This window comes from Cydia strobilella, chromosome Z (assembly GCF_947568885.1).
Source record: "Cydia strobilella chromosome Z, ilCydStro3.1, whole genome shotgun sequence".
NCBI lineage: Eukaryota > Metazoa > Arthropoda > Insecta > Lepidoptera > Tortricidae > Cydia > Cydia strobilella.
In genome coordinates this window covers 27,564,156-27,587,129 of record NC_086068.1, presented here as the reverse complement: position 1 = coordinate 27,587,129, position 22,974 = coordinate 27,564,156, and the positions used below count along the sequence as shown (strand labels likewise).

The 22,974-nt window shown below is 38.4% G+C and overlaps 1 protein-coding gene across 6 annotated transcripts in view; it reads right to left on the bottom strand.

The window, feature by feature from the left end:
* Positions 1-9,115: 9,115 nt before the first annotated feature.
* The window catches only part of LOC134754199 (H(+)/Cl(-) exchange transporter 5), a 42,491-nt gene continuing 28,632 nt past the window's right edge, over positions 9,116-22,974 (bottom strand). For all 6 annotated transcript variants that reach the window (XM_063690345.1, XM_063690346.1, XM_063690348.1 and 3 more), the window contains 10 exons: positions 17,855-18,013; positions 16,071-16,210; positions 15,799-15,981; positions 15,448-15,662; positions 14,535-14,743; positions 14,250-14,390; positions 13,472-13,682; positions 12,572-12,735; positions 9,417-9,663; positions 9,116-9,229 (listed from right to left, as the gene is read on the bottom strand). In XM_063690345.1, coding sequence (XP_063546415.1) covers positions 9,139-9,229; positions 9,417-9,663; positions 12,572-12,735; positions 13,472-13,682; positions 14,250-14,390; positions 14,535-14,743; positions 15,448-15,662; positions 15,799-15,981; positions 16,071-16,210; positions 17,855-18,013 — 1,760 coding nt within the window. In that variant the 3' untranslated portion in view covers positions 9,116-9,138. The remainder of the gene's footprint in view (positions 9,230-9,416; positions 9,664-12,571; positions 12,736-13,471; positions 13,683-14,249; positions 14,391-14,534; positions 14,744-15,447; positions 15,663-15,798; positions 15,982-16,070; positions 16,211-17,854; positions 18,014-22,974) is intronic.

Here is a 22,974-nt window from a genome sequence, read left to right as displayed (position 1 = left end):
TTGAGGTATAGATAGGTATAGATTATATAGGTAGATGTACATGGTATGGAAACTTCTGGTTTCAAAGGAGCGTTTCCCCATATATGGCATATGGCATATGGTAAGCTGCTCGTAGTGCATGTTTATAGAGAGCAGCTGGCAGGCTTGTCACAAGCTTGTTTTTTGAAATTGTAACGATAGCAAAACAATAACACAAATCTAGGGTTACTTTATACTAAAATTAAAATATGTAGGTACACATCTGACAACTGACAAAATCAAAAACTTAAAAGTTGACGTACTCCTATTTCCCGTCTTTTTATAGTGGCCAGAGAAAGGCAGCTTGATCAAAACGAATTCTTCCAGTACGAAAACCAAATTTGTCCACCTTCGTTGTCAGTCAATGAAGGGCTTCGTTCAGGGAACAAATCTGATTTGGCTAAGAAATTGGAACCTGCCAACCCTGCCACCTACATCAGCTGCTCTCTATAAACATGTCCTTCGAGCAGCTTACCAAGCGGACCATATATGGGGAAACGCTCTGAAACCAGAAGTTTCCATACCATGTCCATCTTCTTGGGGATGGACTAAGGAAAAAGGGAGTTGGACTCCAGCATGGTCGGCAGTTACAGCGATTTGGTCGCAATTAAACCTCTTGGGTTATTGTGGCTGCAAATCTGGCTGCGAAACTATGCGTTGTGGGTGTCGTCGCGTCAGCTTACCATGCACAGCCCAGTGTAAATCATGCAAAGGTGGCTGGCTGTATAAATCAAAAGTAAGTTAATGTAATTTTCAATCCAGGGTTATTTTTCATCATTTCATGGTAATCAGCTAGGCACAAAAATAATTCAACAGTAATCTACAGCAACCAGTTCATGTATGATCGGTGATTATGTAGTATTGAAATGGTATGAGTACTTGAAAACGACTTTTCTTTTTCAGTTCTACATCTACCGGTGAAGCCGAAGAGGACATTTAAGTTTTTGTTTACAAATGTAGTCACTATAAATAAAAATAATTTCTACTTTGTTATATTTTTTTGTGATTCAGCACCAGGAAAACTTTAGTTTCTATTTTTTATTTATTAAAACAAATTGGGTGATTTCTTTTCATATGACACATTTCATATTAAAATTAGTGCACTTACTGAGGTTGAAGATTTCTTTTAAATAAATTTATTTGTAAGAGCGTGCATAATTGAACTTAAATATTTCGTGAAGAATGAAAGGTATCGGTGTTGGGTTTGTTTGTAATACTTTTTATATACTCAGTACTATATATATATATATATATATACATTTATTTAACTACTCATGTTCCATATTTTTTTTTTAAGAAATCAAGTAAAAACTACCAATCGAGTAAGAAAAAAAACTTAAGATGCCGTTTTTTGCCAAAAGTATTCAGTATATGTTTTTTGAGTATTTTTTATAAGAAATGTATATAATGAGCTTTTATTTGAGATATTAAACATTGAAATCGGTCAAATAGTTTAGCTTGTAGAATTTCTTGAAATATATTTTGAAGAAATTTAAACTCACATTCAAACTTTCATATTTCGTGAAGTATGAGAGGTATCGGTGTCGGGTTTTTTGTATAATACTTGTTATTTACTCAGTAATATATACATGCATTAAACTATTCATGTTCCATGCATTTTTTTTTTTGAGAAATCAAAAAAAAACTATCAATCAAGTAAAAAAAAACTTAAGATGCCGTTTTTTGTCAAAAGTATTCAGTATTTTTTTTTAAGTAATGTATATAATGAGCTTTCATTTGAGATATTAAACATTTAAATCGGTTCATTGGTTTAGCTTGTAGAATTTTTTGAAATATTTTTTAAAGAAGTGGCGCCATCTCTGTTCCTAGGGGGTGAAACTTGCGCTGCTGCGGGTCAAATCACTCAGTTTGGTCCCTTCTAGTACTGTGCAAAGCGGCTTGCTTTTATCATGAAGTGCAGCATCCGGGCAAAAAATGGCCATAACAAGTTTTGACTATATGGGTTATACCAAGAGTTCGCAAGTTATAATTAAATTAATTTTGAAGTACCGTAAAACTGTACAACTTTGCCCGCTTTTTGCAGTCTTTTGCTTTTCATCTATTCCACGTCTAGTTTCGTGAGCTGCCAAAGTTTGAAGAGTTCTCTCTTGATTTTAACAGCTTCTTTGACTTCCTCATTCGACCAAGTAGGATCTTTCTCAGTACTTATACCACCTTTTTAAACTCCCAAGATGTTCGAAGCTTCACTTTTGCACATTTGTTCAAAGTTTGACCACATGAGATTGGCATCAATGTACTCAGTGGTGTCTTTAGCTAAATAGGTTCCAAGAGCTGTCAAGACCCTTTTCTGTGTACAGCTGACGCCATTTAATTTTTGCTGTCATCTCTGTGGGCTTTGGTCGGTTTTGGTAGGAGGAATACCGATACTAGTAAATGATGCTGAGAACTAAGTTCTTCCCCAGGTATAACTGCAATTCCTGAAATACCTAATGGACTGTTTTTGGCAGAGTACATAGTCTGTCTGTGTGCTATTTCCCCAACTTTTAAATGTTACGAGGTCATCAGATTTCTTTATAAAATATGGATTTACAATAACAAAGGCTATGTCTTGAACAGAAATCCAGTATGGTCCTTCCCTCCTTATTTATTGTACCATAACCATATCCTCCATGAACTTCAGGATAGGTGAGAGATGTTGTTCCAATATGGCCGTTCAGGTCTCCACCTATGAATTTTATTTCGCCTGTTGGTATAAGGCCCATAGGATCATCGAAGTCCTCCCAAAACGCGGACTTTTCTCCTTCGGTACATCCGGCTTGAAGAGCGTACGCACATATTATGTTCAGAGGTGGCTGACCATCTAAGGCGAGTTTTACTGCCATGAGTCGGTCGCTTATTCTATCCACATTGATTATTCGCTGTTTCAGGTTGCAGTCCAGAGCGATTGCGACACCATTGCGTAATTTTTTGTCGCCGTGGTGGTGGTGTGGTAATTGGAATCCTAATCCGACGTCTAGATTTAGAGCCTTGCCACCTTGTCTCCTGGGTACAGCACGCGTTTATTTCTCTTCTATCTAAAACTTTAGCCAACTCATGACTTCTTTCCGTTAGAGAGCCTAGGTTCCACGTGGCAAATCTGAGCTTAGTTTTAGTTATTCTGAGTTATTTTAGATAAGTGTCTTGGTGTTCTAATCTTTTTGTCATTATGTTCGTCGCTTCCGGGGGACGCCCTAGTATGTTCTTCATTTTTTATGCGCATTCGTATCGGCTCCAAAATCACTTGCGTCGCTTACGGGGTACGCCCTAGTAGTTATGCCCTTCTTTTTATTGATTTGGCTCTTTGTTTTACGGCTGCCAGCTAACCTACTAACCTGCTAGTATTAAATGTAAAAATGCCACCAAATTATTTTCTGTTGCTACACCAAATACAAATTTAAGTAAGTTAGAAATACTGCACAAAGTAGGCTACATGTAGGGTGACTGCTATAGTTATTGACCACTACAGAGTTATAGGCCTTTCCTAACAAATCAGAAAGAAACAAGCGAAAAGAAGTCTTAAAGCTTGAACACGCCAAAATGTAGGCACACAATTTTGCTTATAATTTTTGTCACGGGTGGTTTAATTTTATTTGTTTGCTTAAATTAAAATCGCTATAGCACGAGGAACATATGATACTACGATAGTTGTCAATTTTATAATTAGTTTTCATGATAACGGAGCGAAATCACTTTGCACCAATAGCCTTGAAAAATTCGATTAGGCTAAAGAAATTTGTGAAAATATAAATATATCAAGAATCGATTAGTTATTGTATCTTTGAAATATTGCGAAGGCGTTAATCAATGGTAAGACAACCAGAAAACACGAGATTGAAATGAGAAAAAAAAAAGAAACTAGGAACATACAGCGTTCTTACATAAAGACCGAAACCTATCCTTTATTATGTTGCAAAAAAGGTAGAAATATCTAAAATTTATGCACAAAAAGTAAAGTGAAGTTAGATTAAGAGCTAGCAAGAGCTTGTATGCTCCGAAAATAGTGATGTTAAATGAAATTTGTATGCAAAACGTAGGGTATAAAAACGTTTGATCATTTTTAACGTATTTGAGCGTGTTAAATATTAGACGATGGATTCTATAGAAATGCAAACTACAAACAATAACAGAATAAAAACTTTGTCTTAAATGAGTTGCTAATACATTCCAGAATATTGCAATCCCCATTATTTAATGGTTCAGCAAGCTACTCGTGATTGTATCCAGCGTCGCCGTTCATTGATTCACATAAGGGACGGACATTGGCCATCATCATCTTCCTCGCGTTGTCCCGGCATTTTGCCACGGCTCCATGGGAGCCTGGGGTCCGCTTGGCAACTAATCCCAAGAATTGGCGTAGGCACTAGTTTTTACGAAAGCGACTGCCATCTGACCGTCCAACCCAGAGGGGAAACTAGGCCTTGTCGGGATTAGTCCGGTTTCCTCACGATGTTTTCCTTCACCGAAAAGCGACTGGTAAATATCAAATGATATTTCGTACATAAGTTCCGAAAAACTCATTGGTACGAGCCGGGGTTTGAACCCGCGACCTCCGGATTGCAAGTCGCACGCTCTTACCGCTAGGCCACCAGCGCTCGGACGGACATTGACCATAGAAATATATACTTACTAGAAACATTTGTGAAAATACTTAAACCTATTTTAAAGAAGTCACAGCTCACAGTTACTAAATAGTAACTGTGAGCTGTGAATTGGTAGCATTCATCATATTGGCAATACACTTTAACAGTGACGAAGGGGTACTAACACGATAGACATGCTGAAAATGCCAAAAGGGTACTTTTGGCGGATGGTTCTAAATTAAGGCGGATTGCTATGGACTGGGTCAATTTTAAGGAATATTTGAAAAAGACACCTGTTAAAGTATATATTATCAACTACTCCGCAAATAACCCTGGCTAATATATCTGGTAATCATGTCGAGCAAAGTACCAGTGTCCTAGTCATCAAAAAGTCTGTGACATGTCAAATCCTGAGGCTGAAATGAAATTCTAGTATGTCAGCATGATAAACTATAATAAAGGCTGTCCCGGAAGTAAAGAGACAACTTTCAAAGTCTTACTAGCCGAAAGTATTATTAAAACAAAAGAAAAGTTTTGGTGTCGTTGCATCTACGATTTCGTTATCTGTCATTTAAAGTGGGAATTTCGTTACTGCGTATTAGTTTTTCAAAATGAATGATCAGAATATGAAGCACTTGCTAATAGGATTATTCCCAATTGCCTTTATTTTACGAGTCTCATACTAAAAAGGATATAGTAAAACACTTTCTTCAAGTAAAAGCTAGACAAACTGTATATATTCAATAATAAGACTTTATGAAGAAACCGGTGAGATTAGTTTTAAGAAGATTCCGGTTAGAAATAGGAAAATCACGGTACCTCGAAATATTAACAGAGTCATAGAGTAACTTATACTAGAGCGGTACTGTCATAGTAAATTTTGTAACTCCAGTAAATTCACTGCCATCTGTCGACACACTTTAAAACTAAAAATAAATATTTATAAAAATACGATAAAATGTATTTAAATATGGATAAATGATTTTTTTATTTGCATTAATTATTTTTATATGATTTTGACACATGTTCTTTCACTGGTATGCGTTAAAATTATAAATAACAAACGAAACAGTCAACGCCCTCTATACGAGTGTAGGCCAAAACTAGTGGCGCCATCTGATCGAGAATCAAATTTTCGTGATTTTCGAGGCACGTTTTTTCCTTAGACTGTATCCATCTATTACGGAGTTATATCTATCTTTGACAGAGTTAAATCTATTTTGATAAGACTCCTTTAACGTCCGTCAGGGTGGCAGCGGATAAATTAAAAGTATCAAAGTCGTCTGTCGCCAGAATGAAAAAAGAACGATCTAGGTTTAAAACCATATGCGCAACAAACTGCTTCTAGATGTGTAAAGGAACAAGAGGAACATGCCAAAAGAGGTACTTAACCAATAAGTTTATAAAAGTTAGCTGAAAAAAATACTCAACGATTTATTGACGATTGAACCTATGTTCCAGCGCTCAGAATAATAACTTATTATTCTAAGTTCCAGCGAATCCCAATGATGCTTATGAAGGAAACTTTTCCGTATAACCATTCATTAACTTCCATTCAGTCGTATAGATGTGACTTAGGACCAAAGAATTATACCAAAAGCCAATTTTTTTTGGAAATACTTTGTATGGCAAAAGGAGTGGCTGCAAAATCGGGAAAAGCCGTAGTATGACTGGCCGCGAAAAATCTAAGAAAAAAAATATTTCAGTTGTCGTAGGAGCAAATTCGGTATGAATCTAATAAGTTAATTAACTTTGTGACTATTTTTAACCAAAATCATTACTTTTAATGTTTACCTTACATTTCATATTTTGAAAATAAATTTGTCTCTTTACTTCCGGGACGCCCCATTATTCTGAACTATATTAAATATATATTTCGCTTCAGTAGACCTTTGTTTTCTATTTATTTGTAATTTTATGTGCCCAAATTTTGGCGAGTTCAAGCTTTATTTGTTAGGAGTGGCCAATAACTATAGCAGTCATCCTACGTACGTACATACTGCTTTGGACGTTATGTCTAATTAGTTTTCAATATGTCTACAATAAATATCTATGTCTATGTAAAATAAAATAGATGTGCTAGTAAAATAAATGACGTTTACAAAAAATAACATTTTCAAGATTATTTATTAAATTATTACTTCGTAGCTACTATGTTCATAAATATTAACATTGGTTCAGTATGTACAATAATTTTATGAACGATTATAAGAACATATTCTGTAATTATAAAAAGGAAAAGTCCAGGTAAAAGGATAAGATATTGGTATAAAAAATACCAATAAATATCACGCATACCTTCTTTTCGAAAGGAACATTATTCAAGCCAAGACAGCGAACAGACGTATTTCATTTCGATAAAGTTCCGCGAGTTTTCCAAGTGCAGCCTTCTATACTTATAATGAGGTTTGCATGACTGACACATTATGACTTTAGAACTAAAATATACAATTATGGAAATAATAATTAGGTCAGCAAATTATATGCACACTTCAATTGTGCTAAATGTACAAAATAAGAATTGTTCTGTTAAATAAAATGTTTTACTTAAAATATAAATATATTTAAATTTACTATTCCTAAAACTACAGACAATAAAATAATGATATAATACAAAGTTGTAAAGGGAGCTACAAACCATGTTCCAGACTGCCAGTAGGCTTTCTCAAAGGATTTGTCGCCATACAATGGTTTCTATCTATACATATATAGCTTGCCCATTTAAAATGGCACGTATTTACCGGTCTAATAATAAATCGAATTTGGCTAGTTTAAAAAAATAGAAATGGACACTAAAATTAATAGATTGGCAACAAAAACGGAGCCTTAAAATATATCAATATGAGTTGTATTTCAATACCGTTACAGCTTTTGTTTATTTTTAGGCAGGTACCAAGTATTTATTTAGCAACTGAATTATTATATTGGAGACCATTTATGAAGCACGTTTTAAAAAGAAAACGGCTATCTATTAATTCAAAAATTTTCTTTTAAAATATTTTGATAGCAAATAAAGTTAAATACACATTCAAAATTTGTATATTGTATATCGATAATCATTACATAAGCTGTCATTTTAATATAAAGAAGAATCCTTATAAAGTTATTGTGGTCGTATAATCATTGAACCTATGAGTAGAAAACTTTGGGTCATGGTTAAGATAATGTTTATGGAATGGTTCATAAATTTATTTCACTGATAACTAGTTTTAACTAAACGAACATAACACAAAAAAAGCTTTTTTTTCTAAATTAACATTTAAAAAAAACATAAAATCGGTTCTGGCACGCTACGCTGTCTTCGCTCGCTTAGCTCCGCGCGCTGTTTGGTCACACACGGTCAACCTAAGAAACTCCTCCTCGCTTCGCTCGTCGTCGCACCTATCTTTTGACTCTGGCAGAACACCGTAATAACTATTGAAATTAGTAATTAAAAATTAAAAGACCACTAGGCCACTAGGTGTTTCATGATTAGGAATTTCGACTATAGTTATACTGGTAAGTTTTGTGGATTAGGAAATTTGTTAATTTAAAGTACTAGGTTGTTTAAATTATTTAAAAATGGGGTATTCAGAGCTTATGTAGGTATCTTAACATTAGGTAATTTTTGGTATTCTGTATATGTATTATAATGTTTACATTGTTACCCGTTTTAATAAAAACGAAGTTTTATTATATAAAGGGACCAATATTCATAAAATTTAGCTGCTTTCGTATTAGAATACTACCTGAAACGATATGCTCAATATGAATGAATACTAAGGTGTGAACAAGTAGATTTAATTTAAAAAAAAATAATCATACGCTTTACAATATTAGTTGCCAACGTATTATTTTAGACGCCAACCGATCACTTCAAGTTCCCTATAACTTTTTAGGGTGGCTTGATTTTGCTGCCAGTTTTTTAATAATAGGATTTTTAATTTTGAGGCTAATATAAATTTATTGGCGCTAAAATATTAGTACACAGCCAAATTATATTATTATATGCCCAAGGAAAGTTGCTGTTTAATATTTTAGATGCCCGAATAATAATAAACCATTTGAAATAAACGCTGTTACATTTAGTAATGTGCATGTACATCCAACAACGCCTACGTTGGCCAAATTGAGGTATCCAAATCATTTTGTAATGTACTAAGCGCAACGTCGGTAAACCAATTCTAACAATGGTTACGCTCCATGTAGCAATAATTTGAACTCTTCTGCACTCAAATGTTCAAACAAAGACATAACATCTGTGAAATCCGGACCAAATAACTGATGCATTCCGTAACCGCTTAGGCGAGCACGAGCACCTTTAACGCACAAAGCCAATGTGTTTTTTTCAATGATTAGTATTTTAATAACACATACAGCTATGATTTCACATTGGGTCGAAGCCTTTTTCTTTTCTTTGCTGCTGTGTGGAACCATTTAACAATTTTTTATGTTCGTAGTTGGACAATAGTAGCTGAACAGTAATCTTACTGTCACTATATGGGTCATGCTCGCAGGTCACACGTTGTGTTGGAGTGTCGCTTTATATAATTACGTTGAATCAATTGAATAAAACAGAATTAGGATCTTCGTTGTCCATCTGTTTCACGTGGCGTAAGACGTCCTTCTTCGTGATTACGCCCAGCAACCGCCTGTAACGAATTACATAATAAAATTATAACGTGCACAATTGAATAAATTACATACAACCGGGGCTACGACGAGTAGAGGGTATAGCGGTGTTTACGTTACGAGGTGGCGGCCTGGCGGCGGCAGGGTGTGAGTGCAGTGCAGTGCAGTGCAGTGCAGTGCAGTATTAGTATATAGATATCAACTGACCCGTTATGCGTGACGAGCGTCTGGCGCAGGCCGAGTTTGCGGAACATGTCGACGACGGTCTCCATGGGCGTCTGGTCGGTGACGGTGATGGGCGCCATGTCGAGGATGCGGTGCAGGTTGAGCGGCGGCGGTGCGTGGCCGGCCGCGCCCGAGCCCGCGCCCGAACCCGCCGGCGGCGGCGGCGCGCTGCCCGCGAACATCACCAGCGACTGGCCCGTGATGCCCTCCATCATGCGCCGGGCGTTGGCTATTACAACATTTAACATACATACAAACACAATTACACAAGTTACATTAAAGGTCTTATAAACATAAGTAATGTTCTATAAAAAAAAGATGTATCGTAATATAACTACTGCTGTAGACATGCTACTTAACTGAGCCGGTCAGTGACAATTAATTTTAAAGTGGTTGCTTACGGTAATGGTTTGGGTTTGTGAATCTGGTTTTTTTTATTATTCTTGTGTTATTGTAGAAAATATCTCATCTCAAAAACACATCTCTCTTCTTTCTTGTCTCTTTGTAAAAAACACAAATAGCAAAATTTACAGAAAAACCGGCCAAGTGCGGGTCGGAATCGCGCACGAAGGGTTCCGTACCATTACTCAAAAAACGGCGGAAAAATCAAATTGGTTGTATGGGAAGTTAAATATTTATTGTATTGATTACACAGACCAACCCCTATAGAAAGAGCTTATAGGACGACTAGCGGTCACCACTCGTACTCGTGCACCACCAATAGAAAGAGCTTATAGGACGACTAGCGGTCACCACTCGTACTCGTGCACCACCAATAGAAAGAGCTTATAAGACGACTAGCGGTCACTACTCGTACTCGTGCACCACTAATAGAAAGAGCTTATAGGACGACTAGCGGTTACCACTCGTACTCGTGCACCACCAATAGAAAGAGCTTATAGGACGACTAGCGGTCACCACTCGTACTCGTGCACCACCAATAGAAAGAGCTTATAGGACGACTAGCGGTTACCACTCGTACTCGTGCACCACCAATAGAAAGAGCTTATAGGACGACTAGCGGTTACCACTCGTACTCGTGCACCACCAATAGAAAGAGCTTATAGGACGACTAGCGGTCACCACTCGTACTCGTGCACCACCAATAGAAAGAGCTTATAGGACGACTAGCGGTCACCACTCGTACTCGTGCACCACCAATAGCGCTTATAAAATAATGCTCGCGCGCCGCTCCGATTAGTTGCGTCCAAGTCCAAATTCACGACCTGTTAACAGTGTGCGCGTGTCTACGAAAATAAATCGTTAAATATTTCACTCATTGGGAAATCATGGGATATTGCAGTGTAAAATGGTGTGGCAAGTCATCTAAGGCTTCTACTTACAAAACAGATTTATAATAACATTCCACAGGAAAGTCAAATTCATTATTTAATTGAAAATTGGTTCTTGTCCGCGGGGTTCATTTTATACTGGTCAATATGGTTGTACTGAGCAGCGGCGAAGTATGCCCGTCCCTTTTCGTCAACTAGAAAATGCAATGTGCTATCTCTTTCACGTTAACGACTAGTGATGTGACGGTGATGGTTTCGTCAGTTGCGGGAACTTTGTGCTTTCGCTCGTACCGTATTGTACCATTTAAATAAATGTAAAAGATAACTGTGATTCTCTTTTATTTTTAATGGAGAATAATGGATCTGTAGAATCTGTAGTTTTTATAAGGTAGTTGGTTCTTTATCGTAGTAGGTATATGCAGTTTAGTTTTTAGTTAGTAGTATGATCATTATTGAGGTAAATTATTTTTAAGGAGCAGAAACGTCTGCAAACGATGCTATTAAGCTTAGAATAAATTTAAAAGTGGAAAAATTACTGCCTTGCGTGAGAGACTTGAACTCACGGACTCTGGATCGATACTCCAGCGCTCTGCCAACTGAGCCACCAAGACCTCATCCATAGTCAGCAAATCTTGCCACTATATGTGTCTAGGGGACCCTAGCGACATCTACCGTAAGAGCGTTACACTTCTTAAATGACCACCGGAGTTCCAAGCTTCCAAGTCATATTGGAAGTTCACCAGTTACGATGTGCTAATTGTGCTACTGCTACCCATTTGATGGTGCATTCATTATTTTACCGGCACCATTAGCCGTAATGAATAAATCACGCGATGTGCGCGTCGTAGATGCCCTGCCTGCCGAGCGCGTCGCCCACCCACTTGGACGCCATGGCCGCCGCCGTAATCAATGAATTCCATTCATAATTTCTCCATGCAATTTCGCAGCTCACTGTACATATTTTGACATTTGGGATTATGAAATCATAAAGCATAATTCAGTCGTGCAGAATAGTGTACGGTAATTTTGGTAAATTGTTCGCATCGATGTTTATAGTCTTGACTGTACATTTTTTATTTATTTATTTATTGAATAAGGAAGCAAATTACAGTTTTTTAGATCATTACAAGACCCATCGTAGGCAAAACCTTATGGAGGTTTGTGTGCCGATGGGGAGTTCGAGAATAACATAAAGAAAAACAATATTATATCCTATATCCTATATCATCATAAATATGATTCTTAGTATACATAGCTTGTGTCGTTAGTTTTTAATAAGTGCATTTTAACGACTTTTTTATATGTTTACCATTTAAATATTTAGCACAAACAACTTCTGGCAGATCATTCAATATTTTAGGTAATATATATGTGTACAGCCTAGTGCCATATATGTTGTTATATTTGGGTATACAATATTTGTTTTGGTTCTGTAGACTTCTTAGTTTTGTACATCTTTTGTGTTCTTTTAGTTTAGTAACATGGTGATATTCTTCTGTTAGTATGGCTAGTTTACACATATTTTGAACTGGGAGTAAATTACAGTATTTGAAAAGTTGGGAATAGTCTGTTTCGTACTTCTTTTTGATATGCTTAGGTACAAGTGTAAGGCGTATTCGGGTAATTACGAAAATTTGATAATCCCGAAAATGATTTAAAAGTCAGTCATATTCCGTTGTAATAAGAGTCCCTTTTCGAATTATCCGCCACTGTTTTAGTGTTTGTCCTTTCGGAATTGCCCGAATACACCTTACTATGGGCATACATATTGGGCATTTTTGTGAAACCGCTACGTTGTAACTAATGAAGGAGCATAGAGTCTGAAATAAAGAAAGCGTATAGTACCCATGGCGAGATTGAGATCCCTGCGCAACACGAAGCCGACGAGGTACTGCGACTCCTTGGAGACGACGACGGGGTAGCCGTTGTGCTCCGTCTCCTTGAGCAGCGCCTCCACGTCCTCCACCGTCATCGAGTCCTGCGTGATCACCGACAGCGACTCGTTGCGCCTGCACACACACCACACACCATATACAACGCGTTTACATCATCCATACCATACCTAACATAACATAACATAACATTAGAGCTGTAGCCAACAGGTACAGGTACAGGTACTGCCTGTAGGTATGTTCTCTTCTCACGCGGACCGACCGCTACCGATAGAGATACCTGCTCCTGTAACTAAACGACTGTAGTTTAGTTTAGCATTCAGACGAGAGCAGAGATCAATATGAACAAACAATCAACTAAATAAGTAAGTACAAACTACAGATGTACCTACAATTTGTTAATCTTATAAAGTTATATATTAACATGTAGAATTATAAACCATCAGAATCACGACGTTTTAATCTAAGGCCCACTGTCTTACATAATTAGGACAAATTACTTCAGTCTAGCTCAAACCATTTTGAATTGGTTTGGAACAGAGCTGTATTTTTTTGTTTCGTTGAATAAAAAAACTTAATTTATCAACATTTCCTAAATTATTGTTTTTAAATTAAACTGCCAATTTATCCTGTATGATGGGCCTTAAGAGGATGTCACAACCAGAAATTTGGCTCCAGTATCTTTAATCTTCGGGAACAAAAGAGTCCAATTTATGTTGTTACGAAAAATTCTTAGTTCGAGTAAGCATTATCAATACAAAAATTCTTGTCTGCACAGTGTCGCACACTGGTGGAATCCCGTAAGAATGTTGGGTGTGCTGAGTGTGTGTGTGTGTGTGTGTGTGTGTGTTACTTGGGCTGCATGACGTCAGCGGCGAGCGAGGTGTGCTGGAACTCGTCCTTGCTGTCCAGGAAGGGGTAGCCGTTGAGCGCGATGTGCGCGTCGTAGATGCCCTGCCTGCCGAGCGCGTCGCCCACCCACTTGGACGCCATGGCCGCCGCCATCAGCGGCACGATGTACCGCACGCCGCCCGTCAGCTCGAACATTATCACCACCAGTGACACTGCGCACGTTTCATTAACATCTTATTGACATATCATGACACATTTATTACTGTATTACACCTAAATAGAAACTTTCAGACAAATGAATCGGACTTTATCGCGTATAAACCGGTATCGAGCTAGAACCTGTCACTTAGCAGCACAAGTAGCTAAAAGAGCTAGCCAGGTGTTCAAATTAATCTTTATTGTTAAGATAATAAGAGCGTGTGCAGGACAGTTTGAACATGATGTGTTGCACAAACACATCTGTGTTGACTGTAGGTACATCTGTTGTACATGGTACATGTTATTATTGCCAAATTTTTGCCAACCTTAGCTTAGGGTGGTATTCCACCTGGCCAATATGCTGGTCCAATGTGTATTTGCTTCCCACATTTTGCCTAATGAGAGTGTGAGACGTAATGCACATTGGACAAAGATATTGGCCAGCTGGAATACCACCCTTAGACAACCAACCCTGTAGTAAGTTAATAGTATGTTAACTTTATAGTCTTCGCAAATTGGTGGCAGTGTTAAACGAGTGAAGTGAATAATATGGATGGTAGTGGTAAGGTGGTGATGCGCACCTGTCATCCTCGTGACGCCGCCGAGAACGGCGGCGGCGCCCACCATGGCGTACAGCCCCGGCGTGATGCAGTCGTCGCCCGTCGAACACTCGCCCGAGAACAGCCAGATCTTAGAGTACTTGTACGCCAGTTGCTCCACGCCTGTTACACAACACATACATACATATATCTATCTAGTCTAGTCATCTATCATATACTATATAGTTTGGTGTATTGTGTGATATTCAGTTCAAATATCACACAATACACCAAATCCGACTATCCTGAAGTTTGTCAATCGCTTACCAATGCCGACGATGCGGCCGGCGATGGCACCGAGCGCGAGGCTTGGGATGAACAGGCCACAGGGTACCTTGATGCCGAAGGTGAACACCGTCATGACCAGCTTCACCACTAGCGCCAGGAACAGCAGCCAGATGGCCTGGTACACGCCCGGGCCCGCCGCCGCCTTCTCGATGGCAGAGTTCACGTCCGTGAAGTTGCGATTGTAGTCGCTGCATGCACGTAACGTCACATTTATGTAGGTAAACATTGGCAAACATGTCTCTCAACCTACAGAATTATTACAGTCTCTTAGTCTAATGAGGGCTACCGTTTTTGTGCTCACCAGTTGGCGCCACTGTAGATGTAGGTCCAGAAAAACAGATCTCAAAATTCTTCTATGCTTATTTTTATAAAATCAATACGTCCTAATATACACTATAGTATACATGTGCCATTTTTTGAACCTGTTTAACTTTGCATATCTTTTAGTTGGCAATTTTTTTAACCACTAACATTTATTGAGTTATATCTATTGTTTACCATGATTAATCAAAGATGGACAAAGATTTCCCAGTATTATGAATAAGGAGTGAAAATTCCCGATAAAAACGCTTGAAACCCCCAAAAATTCTATGCATTTGACATTTTGAAAGACCTCCATCTACACTAGCGCCCCTAGCGGCGAAATTAAACGCGGTAGCCCTCATTATATTTAGATCTTAAAAAGATGAATAATAATGAAGCCCTTGTTACATTAAAAATCGTTAATATTCGATGCTATTTATAATATGCCTTGCTACAAGTTAGGTGAGCCTTCAGTTAAATACAAAACACAAATAAGAAGAAAGCTTTTAGGTAGAATTAAATAAGTGGGCAGCCTTACAATGTGAAATGAGAAAATATCTTGACAAAAAGGAAAACAATTAAAACTGACCATAGCGGATCGGAGTTGGAGATGCCGCACTGGTTGAATAGCAGATAGATGAGCTGGCTGGTGTTCATGCGTGTGTAGCGGTTGGGGTACGCGATGACGGCCGTCACCAGTGTCACCGCCAGCACCTCCGTCACCGGGTACTGGCCCAGCTTAGAGTATTTGCGGTAGCGACACCAGTACAGGTTCGCCTTTATAAATATCGTCGCGATGCAGCCCTGAACGACACAAACGTAGAACATTAGTCGGGAACTACCGTAACTTATGTTAAAAATAATTTAGGAATACTATAGTTAGTGCAATAAACACTTTTATTGAAGTTGTATTTAGAGTATGGTGACTTAATTAACTTACTCCTATAATCCCCAACCCAACAAATGGTATCAGCTCGAAGAATATCCACGGTTTATTGTACTCCACAAAGAAGAGGACAGAATGTTCGTTGCCGAAGGGGTTTATCGAGCGCAGGATAAAGGCCGCTATCAGGGCGCAAAAGAATGAGCGCCACAGCGTTTTCAGCGGGAAATAATATGATACCTAAAAAACAATATAATGTTAGGGAGCTGATACTTCATATCGACATACGATTGGTTATGGTGAAATAATATATGAATGCAACAGGTTACCTCCTCTAGACTGAAGAGCACTCCGCCGATGGGCGCCCCGAAGGCGACGGACACGCCCGCCGCAGCGGCGGCGGATAGGATCTCACGTTTCTTAGCCTCATTGCGCCCATATTTAGGGAACAAATATGACAATATGTTACCTGACACAAATAAAGCTATTAAAAATTCTGCCCAAAAGTGGCTATTGGAACGATGTGACGGTATCCTAAACGACTGTTTTTATACATATTTGTCATCAGGCAGTCTGACCAAGATACACTGCAATAGAGTCTGTGCGGAAAGAAAACTCGTCCAATATAAGGAAACCAATATAATGTATGACTCTTCTTTTTCCGCTTAGACTCTAATGCGGTGTGGAAGTGTTATCACCAGTGATCGGCACGGACGGTGCCACACTGGGGGTTTCCGACTAAAAATCTTATTCAAAAACTCTGTCAGGCCAAGATAACTCTGCAGCATTTTTAAAATAGCACACACGTGCAAGTGATATTTTAAACGTCAAACACGTGCACGTCTGTGCTACGAGTATAAAAATCGCTGCAGAGTTATCTTGGTGTTAGCTCAGACGGACTACTCAAATGCATGAGGGATAATTTAATAAAATGGCTTTTATAATATTCTAACAGGTCCTACAATATTGTAACCTGTGTCAGCGCTACAGAGATTAGGGGTCATCCATTCATTAAGTCACACGAATTTCTAGGTTCTTTGACCCCTCCTTGTCACACTTGGTCACATTTGGCAAACATCTCCCCGGTGTGAAGTCACATTTTTTCAACGTAATCGGCAAATCGAATTAAGTATTATTAATAAAAATTTTTTAATTAGTTTTGACTAAAGAAATATTAGTAATTTTATAACCAAAAATAGATTAAGAAAGAAAATTAAAACAATAAAAACGATTATCGTTCTATAGCAAATATAATAATTTAAATAAATTTTCGGTTACTGACTGATGAAGTTAAAGTGACGTCACAACATGTCACATTTTCTTGACCCCCTCCCGCCCCCAAAACGTGTGATGTAATGAATGGATGACCCCTTATATAAATAACTGCGAGTATAGTACTTGTACTGTTACTGTTTACTAGACAATCGTGTACTAGTACGGTTACAAACCAGCCAGCCGGCGGCCAGAGAGTGATACGATCTTATATAAATAACTACGAGTATAGTACTTGTACTGTTACTGTTTACTAGACAATCGTGTACTAGTACGGTTACAAACCAGCCAGCCGGCGGCCAGAGAGTGATAAGATCTTATATAAATAACTACGAGTATAGTACTTGTACCGTTACTGTTTACTAGACAATCGTGTACTAGTACGGTTACAAACCAGCCAGCCGGCGGCCAGAGAGTGATACGATCTTATATAAATAACTACGAGTATAGTACTTGTACTGTTACTGTTTACTAGACAATCGTGTACTAGTACGGTTACAAACCAGCCAGCCGGCGGCCAGAGAGTGATACGATCTTATATAAATAACTACGAGTATAGTACTTGTACCGTTACTGTTTACTAGACAATCGTGTACTAGTACGGTTACAAACCAGCCAGCCGGCGGCCAGAGAGTGATACGATCTTATATAAATAACTACGAGTATAGTACTTGTACTGTTACTGTTTACTAGACAATCGTGTACTAGTACGGTTACAAACCAGCCAGCCGGCCAGCCGGCGGCCAGAGAGTGATACGATCTTATAAAAACTTAAGTTTCTTTAGTCATACGAGTAAGTGTCGTCAAAGAACCGTGGTAATGACAATAGTGTAACACTTACCCAAGCAACTCGCGATATGCACCATGGGCCCTTCCTTCCCGAGACTCAATCCAGAAGACACTGACAATATTAGGCCCACGACCTTTATGATTAGCGTCCACTTGCCGAGGTAGCCTCTGATGATGAAACCACTGAGAATCGTTTTAATTTCAGGTATACCTATAAAAAATCATATTCGTCAAATAACAAGTGTAAAAACAGATATAAACGTATTAATAGTCGCGTAAGGGTCGCGTTTTGTGAATATCACAATGATAAATTATACACCAAAGTCATGAAAAATTAAAATGAAAAAATGTTTATTGGTTTTTCACAAGTAGTTTACAGTATGGTATGGGATCTTCTTTTTTAAGCATTAGATATGCTTGTGACAGAAAACCTCGCTCTTCCGAAATCGCTAGGGTATAAACCATAATGTTTGTGTCTTTACATCTAGTATTTAACACTTAAATCTAAAACTAAATACTTCTTTTATACTAAAAAGCATACGCATAAGCATAGCTTCTTTTATATTAGCATGATGGTTACAATAATTACATTTTTAACTATTTAATACTTATTAATTACTTCAGTAACAATTCCTAATTATGTATTTAGAGCCTGAACGGTGCGTGCGTGCGTGTGTGTGTGTGTGTGTGTGTGTGTGTGTGTGTGTGTGTGTGTGCGTGTGTGTGTGAAGGTATGTGTGTAAGCAAAAGTTTAAATGCAATATGTTAATTAAATAGGTTGTCATAATTATTATTTAGTTGTGGACAACTATGTAGTATAGGTAAGTAACGCCTCAGTATTTTCATAGGTTTGTGTTTTTAGCCAGTCTATGGTTGCAGATTTGCAGTCAAATAGTTGTAGCGGATATATGTCGATGATTTTATTAATTTTGTTGTATAAATAGGCTGATTGTGCAACGAATTGTCTCTGAGCAAATTTGGATTTAGTTGGAGTTGCACTTTTACAATAGCGCTAACTATATACAGTTGGCGCATTGAAAGAAGACCGCATTATTTGTATAATTCAGTAGTAGGATGCCAGTACGGCTTAGAAAGCATGACTTTAATGAGACATCTTTGTGCTCTTACGACTTCTATAAATTTAGTTTTAATGCTGCCCCCCCCCCCCCCCAGACTGGGATACAATAGCTCATTATGGATTGGGCCAATGCAGTGTAAATTTGCTTTAAAAGTGTAGTTGACGTTTTGTTCTTTAAGGTTTCAAAAATCCATTTCGAATTATTCAAACACACCAACGTCATACTTCTTTCTTGTTAAATCTTTAAAGTAAATCCTAATAGTCACGTTAAATGATCTGCTAACAAAAGTATTGAAACTGGTAGAAAAATCATATTAGATAAGGCAATAATGAACTTATCAATCATATGAATTATTGTAATGTAAACTAACTAACTACCTTCTTATTGTCTTTTACTTTTCTATCCATTTTATAAATTCCTAACTTAAGATGAAAAATAAATAAAGAGAATTATATTACCATCCTCTTAGCGAAATACCGGCATTTTGACTTAAAAAAAACTCATTGTTACGAGCAGGGGTAGAACCCGCGACCTTCGGTCTGAAAGTCGCACGCCGTACAGCAAGGCCAACTAACTAATAAAATGTAAATACAAACTATGGGTACCAAAATATAGAAAGTTCACAATTAATGCTGATGTTTCTAGATGGACAATTCTGTAGCAATTCAATTGTAATTAAAGACACGTACTTGAACGGCCTATCAGTTCAGTTCATCAAATCATTAACTACAATAGTATTTTATACAATCGTGATATAACAGAGAGCTTTTCAGTCGAGTACCGTGTTAAAACAACGAAGTTTGCTGAGTTGCTTAAGTAAGGTACGAGATTGAAAAGCTTGATTATATCACTATTGTATACAATACTTTTTCTAAGAAACAAAAAAAATAATGCTTTCAACTAGTAGAATCATATAGGTAAATAAACAAAAAGTATACAGCTAAGATACGCGAGCTGCCGCGGCCTGTGATACCTTCATACTCGTACGCGCCCCGGCCGCCGGGCCTGGCGCCCCCGGCGGGTTGGTCAACGACACCTCCTCGTAACTCATGAGGCCCTGGCGGCCATTTTGGCCACCGTAGCCTATGGAGACTAACAAGCAACGCTAAGCGGTTTTCGTAGGATATGGATGTTGCTATATGAGGGGTGTCACATGCGCGTTTCTGACTTATGAAGCAATTGTTTCCACTAAAACATAAAATAAAATGTTTTTTTGGCCAACGAATCACAAAGCAGATGCGACGCAGTCTCCTTAAATAAGAAATATTTTATCGAAATGTATAAAGTTCTATTTTCAAATTTTTATAATTGACTAAACCGTATATATGTATGAATGGATACCCAACCTACACAACAAAGTAACAGCAACTAAAGTTTCTACCCGCCCACTGATCATAGACACCGCAACAGAATTCTATCGAGAACTATACAGTGATACAGAGAACACCAACAGTCCCCTAGAATATAAAGAAGATGAGGAAGAAGTAACTACTATTCTGGAAAGTGAAGTAAGACAAGCAATCCAATCTCAAAAAAATGGAAAAGCCCCTGGTGATGACAAAATACCTAACGAAATAATAAAAGGATGTATAGACCAAATCTTAGGAACCACAACAAAATTATTTAATGACATTATGATAGCGGAAACTATACCAGAACAATGGACAACCTCTACAATTATAATACTTCATAAAAAGGGCGACAAAAGCCTAGTCAACAACTACAGACCCATCAGCTTAATAACAAACTTGTACAAAATATTTTCCAAAGTTACCTTAAACCGAATAAACAGGGAATTAGAGGAAAACCAACCTAAAGAGCAAGCTGGGTTTCGAAGTGGATTTTCAACTGTCGACCATATACAATCAAACAGCTGATAGAAAAACATGAAGAATACAACAAAATCTACTACTTTGCTTTCATAGATTACAATAAAGCGTTCGACTCACTGAAACATAAGTACATATGGGAAGCGTTGAGGACACAAAACATACCAACAAAATACATAAGGATAATCCAAGAAATATATAAAAATTCAACAGCTAAAATACGAACAGAAAGAGATGGTCAATTATTGTACATGCAGAAAGGAGTTAAGCAGGGAGACCCCTTATCACCAAAGCTGTTTTCTGCAGTTCTAGAATATGTATTTAGAAAATTTAACTGGGAATCTTTTGGTCTTAACATAAATGGAGCAAAACTAACAAATCTAAGGTTTGCTGACGACATTATTCTACTGAGTGACAACCCGAAGGACCTAAACCTAATGCTACAACAGCTTGCAGACCGCAGCAAAGAAGTGGGGCTATCTATGAACACTGGAAAGACCAAGATAATGACCAACAGTGTAAAGGAAGACATATACATAGACCACAACCTCATTGCCTATGTAGAAGAATACACATAATCTTGGACAAGTGATATCACCTCAAAACTTGACACAACAAGAAGTAGACACTAGAATCGGGAACTCATGGAAAAGATATTGGTCATTAAAGGAAATAGTGAAGAACAACCAAATACCAACAAACATTAAGTCCAAAGTATTTAACACTTGTATCCTTCCCTGCCTTACATATGGATGTCAAACTTGGGCCCTAACTGTCAAGGAGAGGAAAGCTCTCCAAGTCTGCCAAAATAGCGTGGAAAGAAGCATGTTGAATATAAAACTTAGAGATAGAATAAAACTGGAGGACATTAGAAAGAGAACAAAAATAATCGACGTAAACCACACTATGAAAAAACTAAAATGGAAGTGGACCGGCCACATGCTCCGAGACAAAAGAGAAAAATGGTCAAAAGACATCACAACATGGTACCCAAGAGACGGAAAAAGGGATGATGGAAGACAAAAAATGAGATGGGAAGACGAATTCAGGCAGGTGGCTGGAGCCTTCTGGAGAAGACAGGCTCTGGACAGGGACTCGTGGAGGAATATGGGAGAGGCCTATGCCAAGGGCAACCAGACAAGACGTCTGCGGAGAAAGGCTAGCAGTAAGCAGTAAGCAATAAACCGTATCGATAAAATTCTTATGCTTGAGTCGAAAGAGTAGACTATCCAACGTTGAGAAGAGTAAGGTTGTAGTGTATGGCATATGAAGTTGTTATACACAGATCATACTCGACGAGTAGAAAAACATAACTTTCGTTTTACCTATTTATTTTTATTTTATTTATTTATTTTATTATTCAAATTAGTTACACAGCATTACAGTATTACTACTAAGGCACTGCGAACTACAAAACAAATAAAAATACAAAGATACAATTATAAAATACGATTTAGGTATTTAAGATTTGGGCGACGACATAACAGCGTTGAGACTTAAGCGTTGAGAATTCGGCAAGTTGCCCCGGAACCGCCGAAACACCACACCCTTCGGCCAGAAGTCCGCGCTAGCGATGGTGTCCTGCAGCGGCCGCGGCACGCGCACCACAAATGAACTGAAGTGCACATAGTGACGCGACTGTAGCTGGTGCACCCTCAGCGTATAGCCAGTCTTCCGGCGGATGTACTCCACCACCTCGTCGGCTCCGGCGGAGTAATGCAGTCGAGACACGTAGAGCGCCTTACTCGGTGTTGCAATCCGTAGACCGGAATTAACCGGCTCCGCAGTGCCACACAGAGTCTTACGGGGCGACCTGCGTGCCTTTCTCTTTCTTGCCACCAGTGTGAATCCCTCCTTATCCACATTGGTGCGGGAGGACTTCTCTAAAAGGGAAGCCCGTGATTTACACGCCTTAGAAGGCGCGTTGACCCGGTTAGCTGCGACAGACTGACCGGCGACGTCAGCATAAGCACGCTGACGTGACAGGAGGCGGTCGCACGCGCGGGGGGTGCGCGGGCGGTGCAGCGGCGCGTGCGGCACATTTTACCGTGTCAGCAACACGTAAACTAAACTACCCGACTCGACACCAGTGTCAGGTCGATAATCGCTCTTGAAATTTGAAACCGCCGACCGAGTTTCCGAGTTTGCCGATTTGTTGGATTTTAATATTTATGGTAGTTATTAAACAGAGCCCGGATATATGAACAGTAGTGATGCAACCAAGAGAGCCTAGTTAACAATATTGAAACCTTCACCTGTCACTC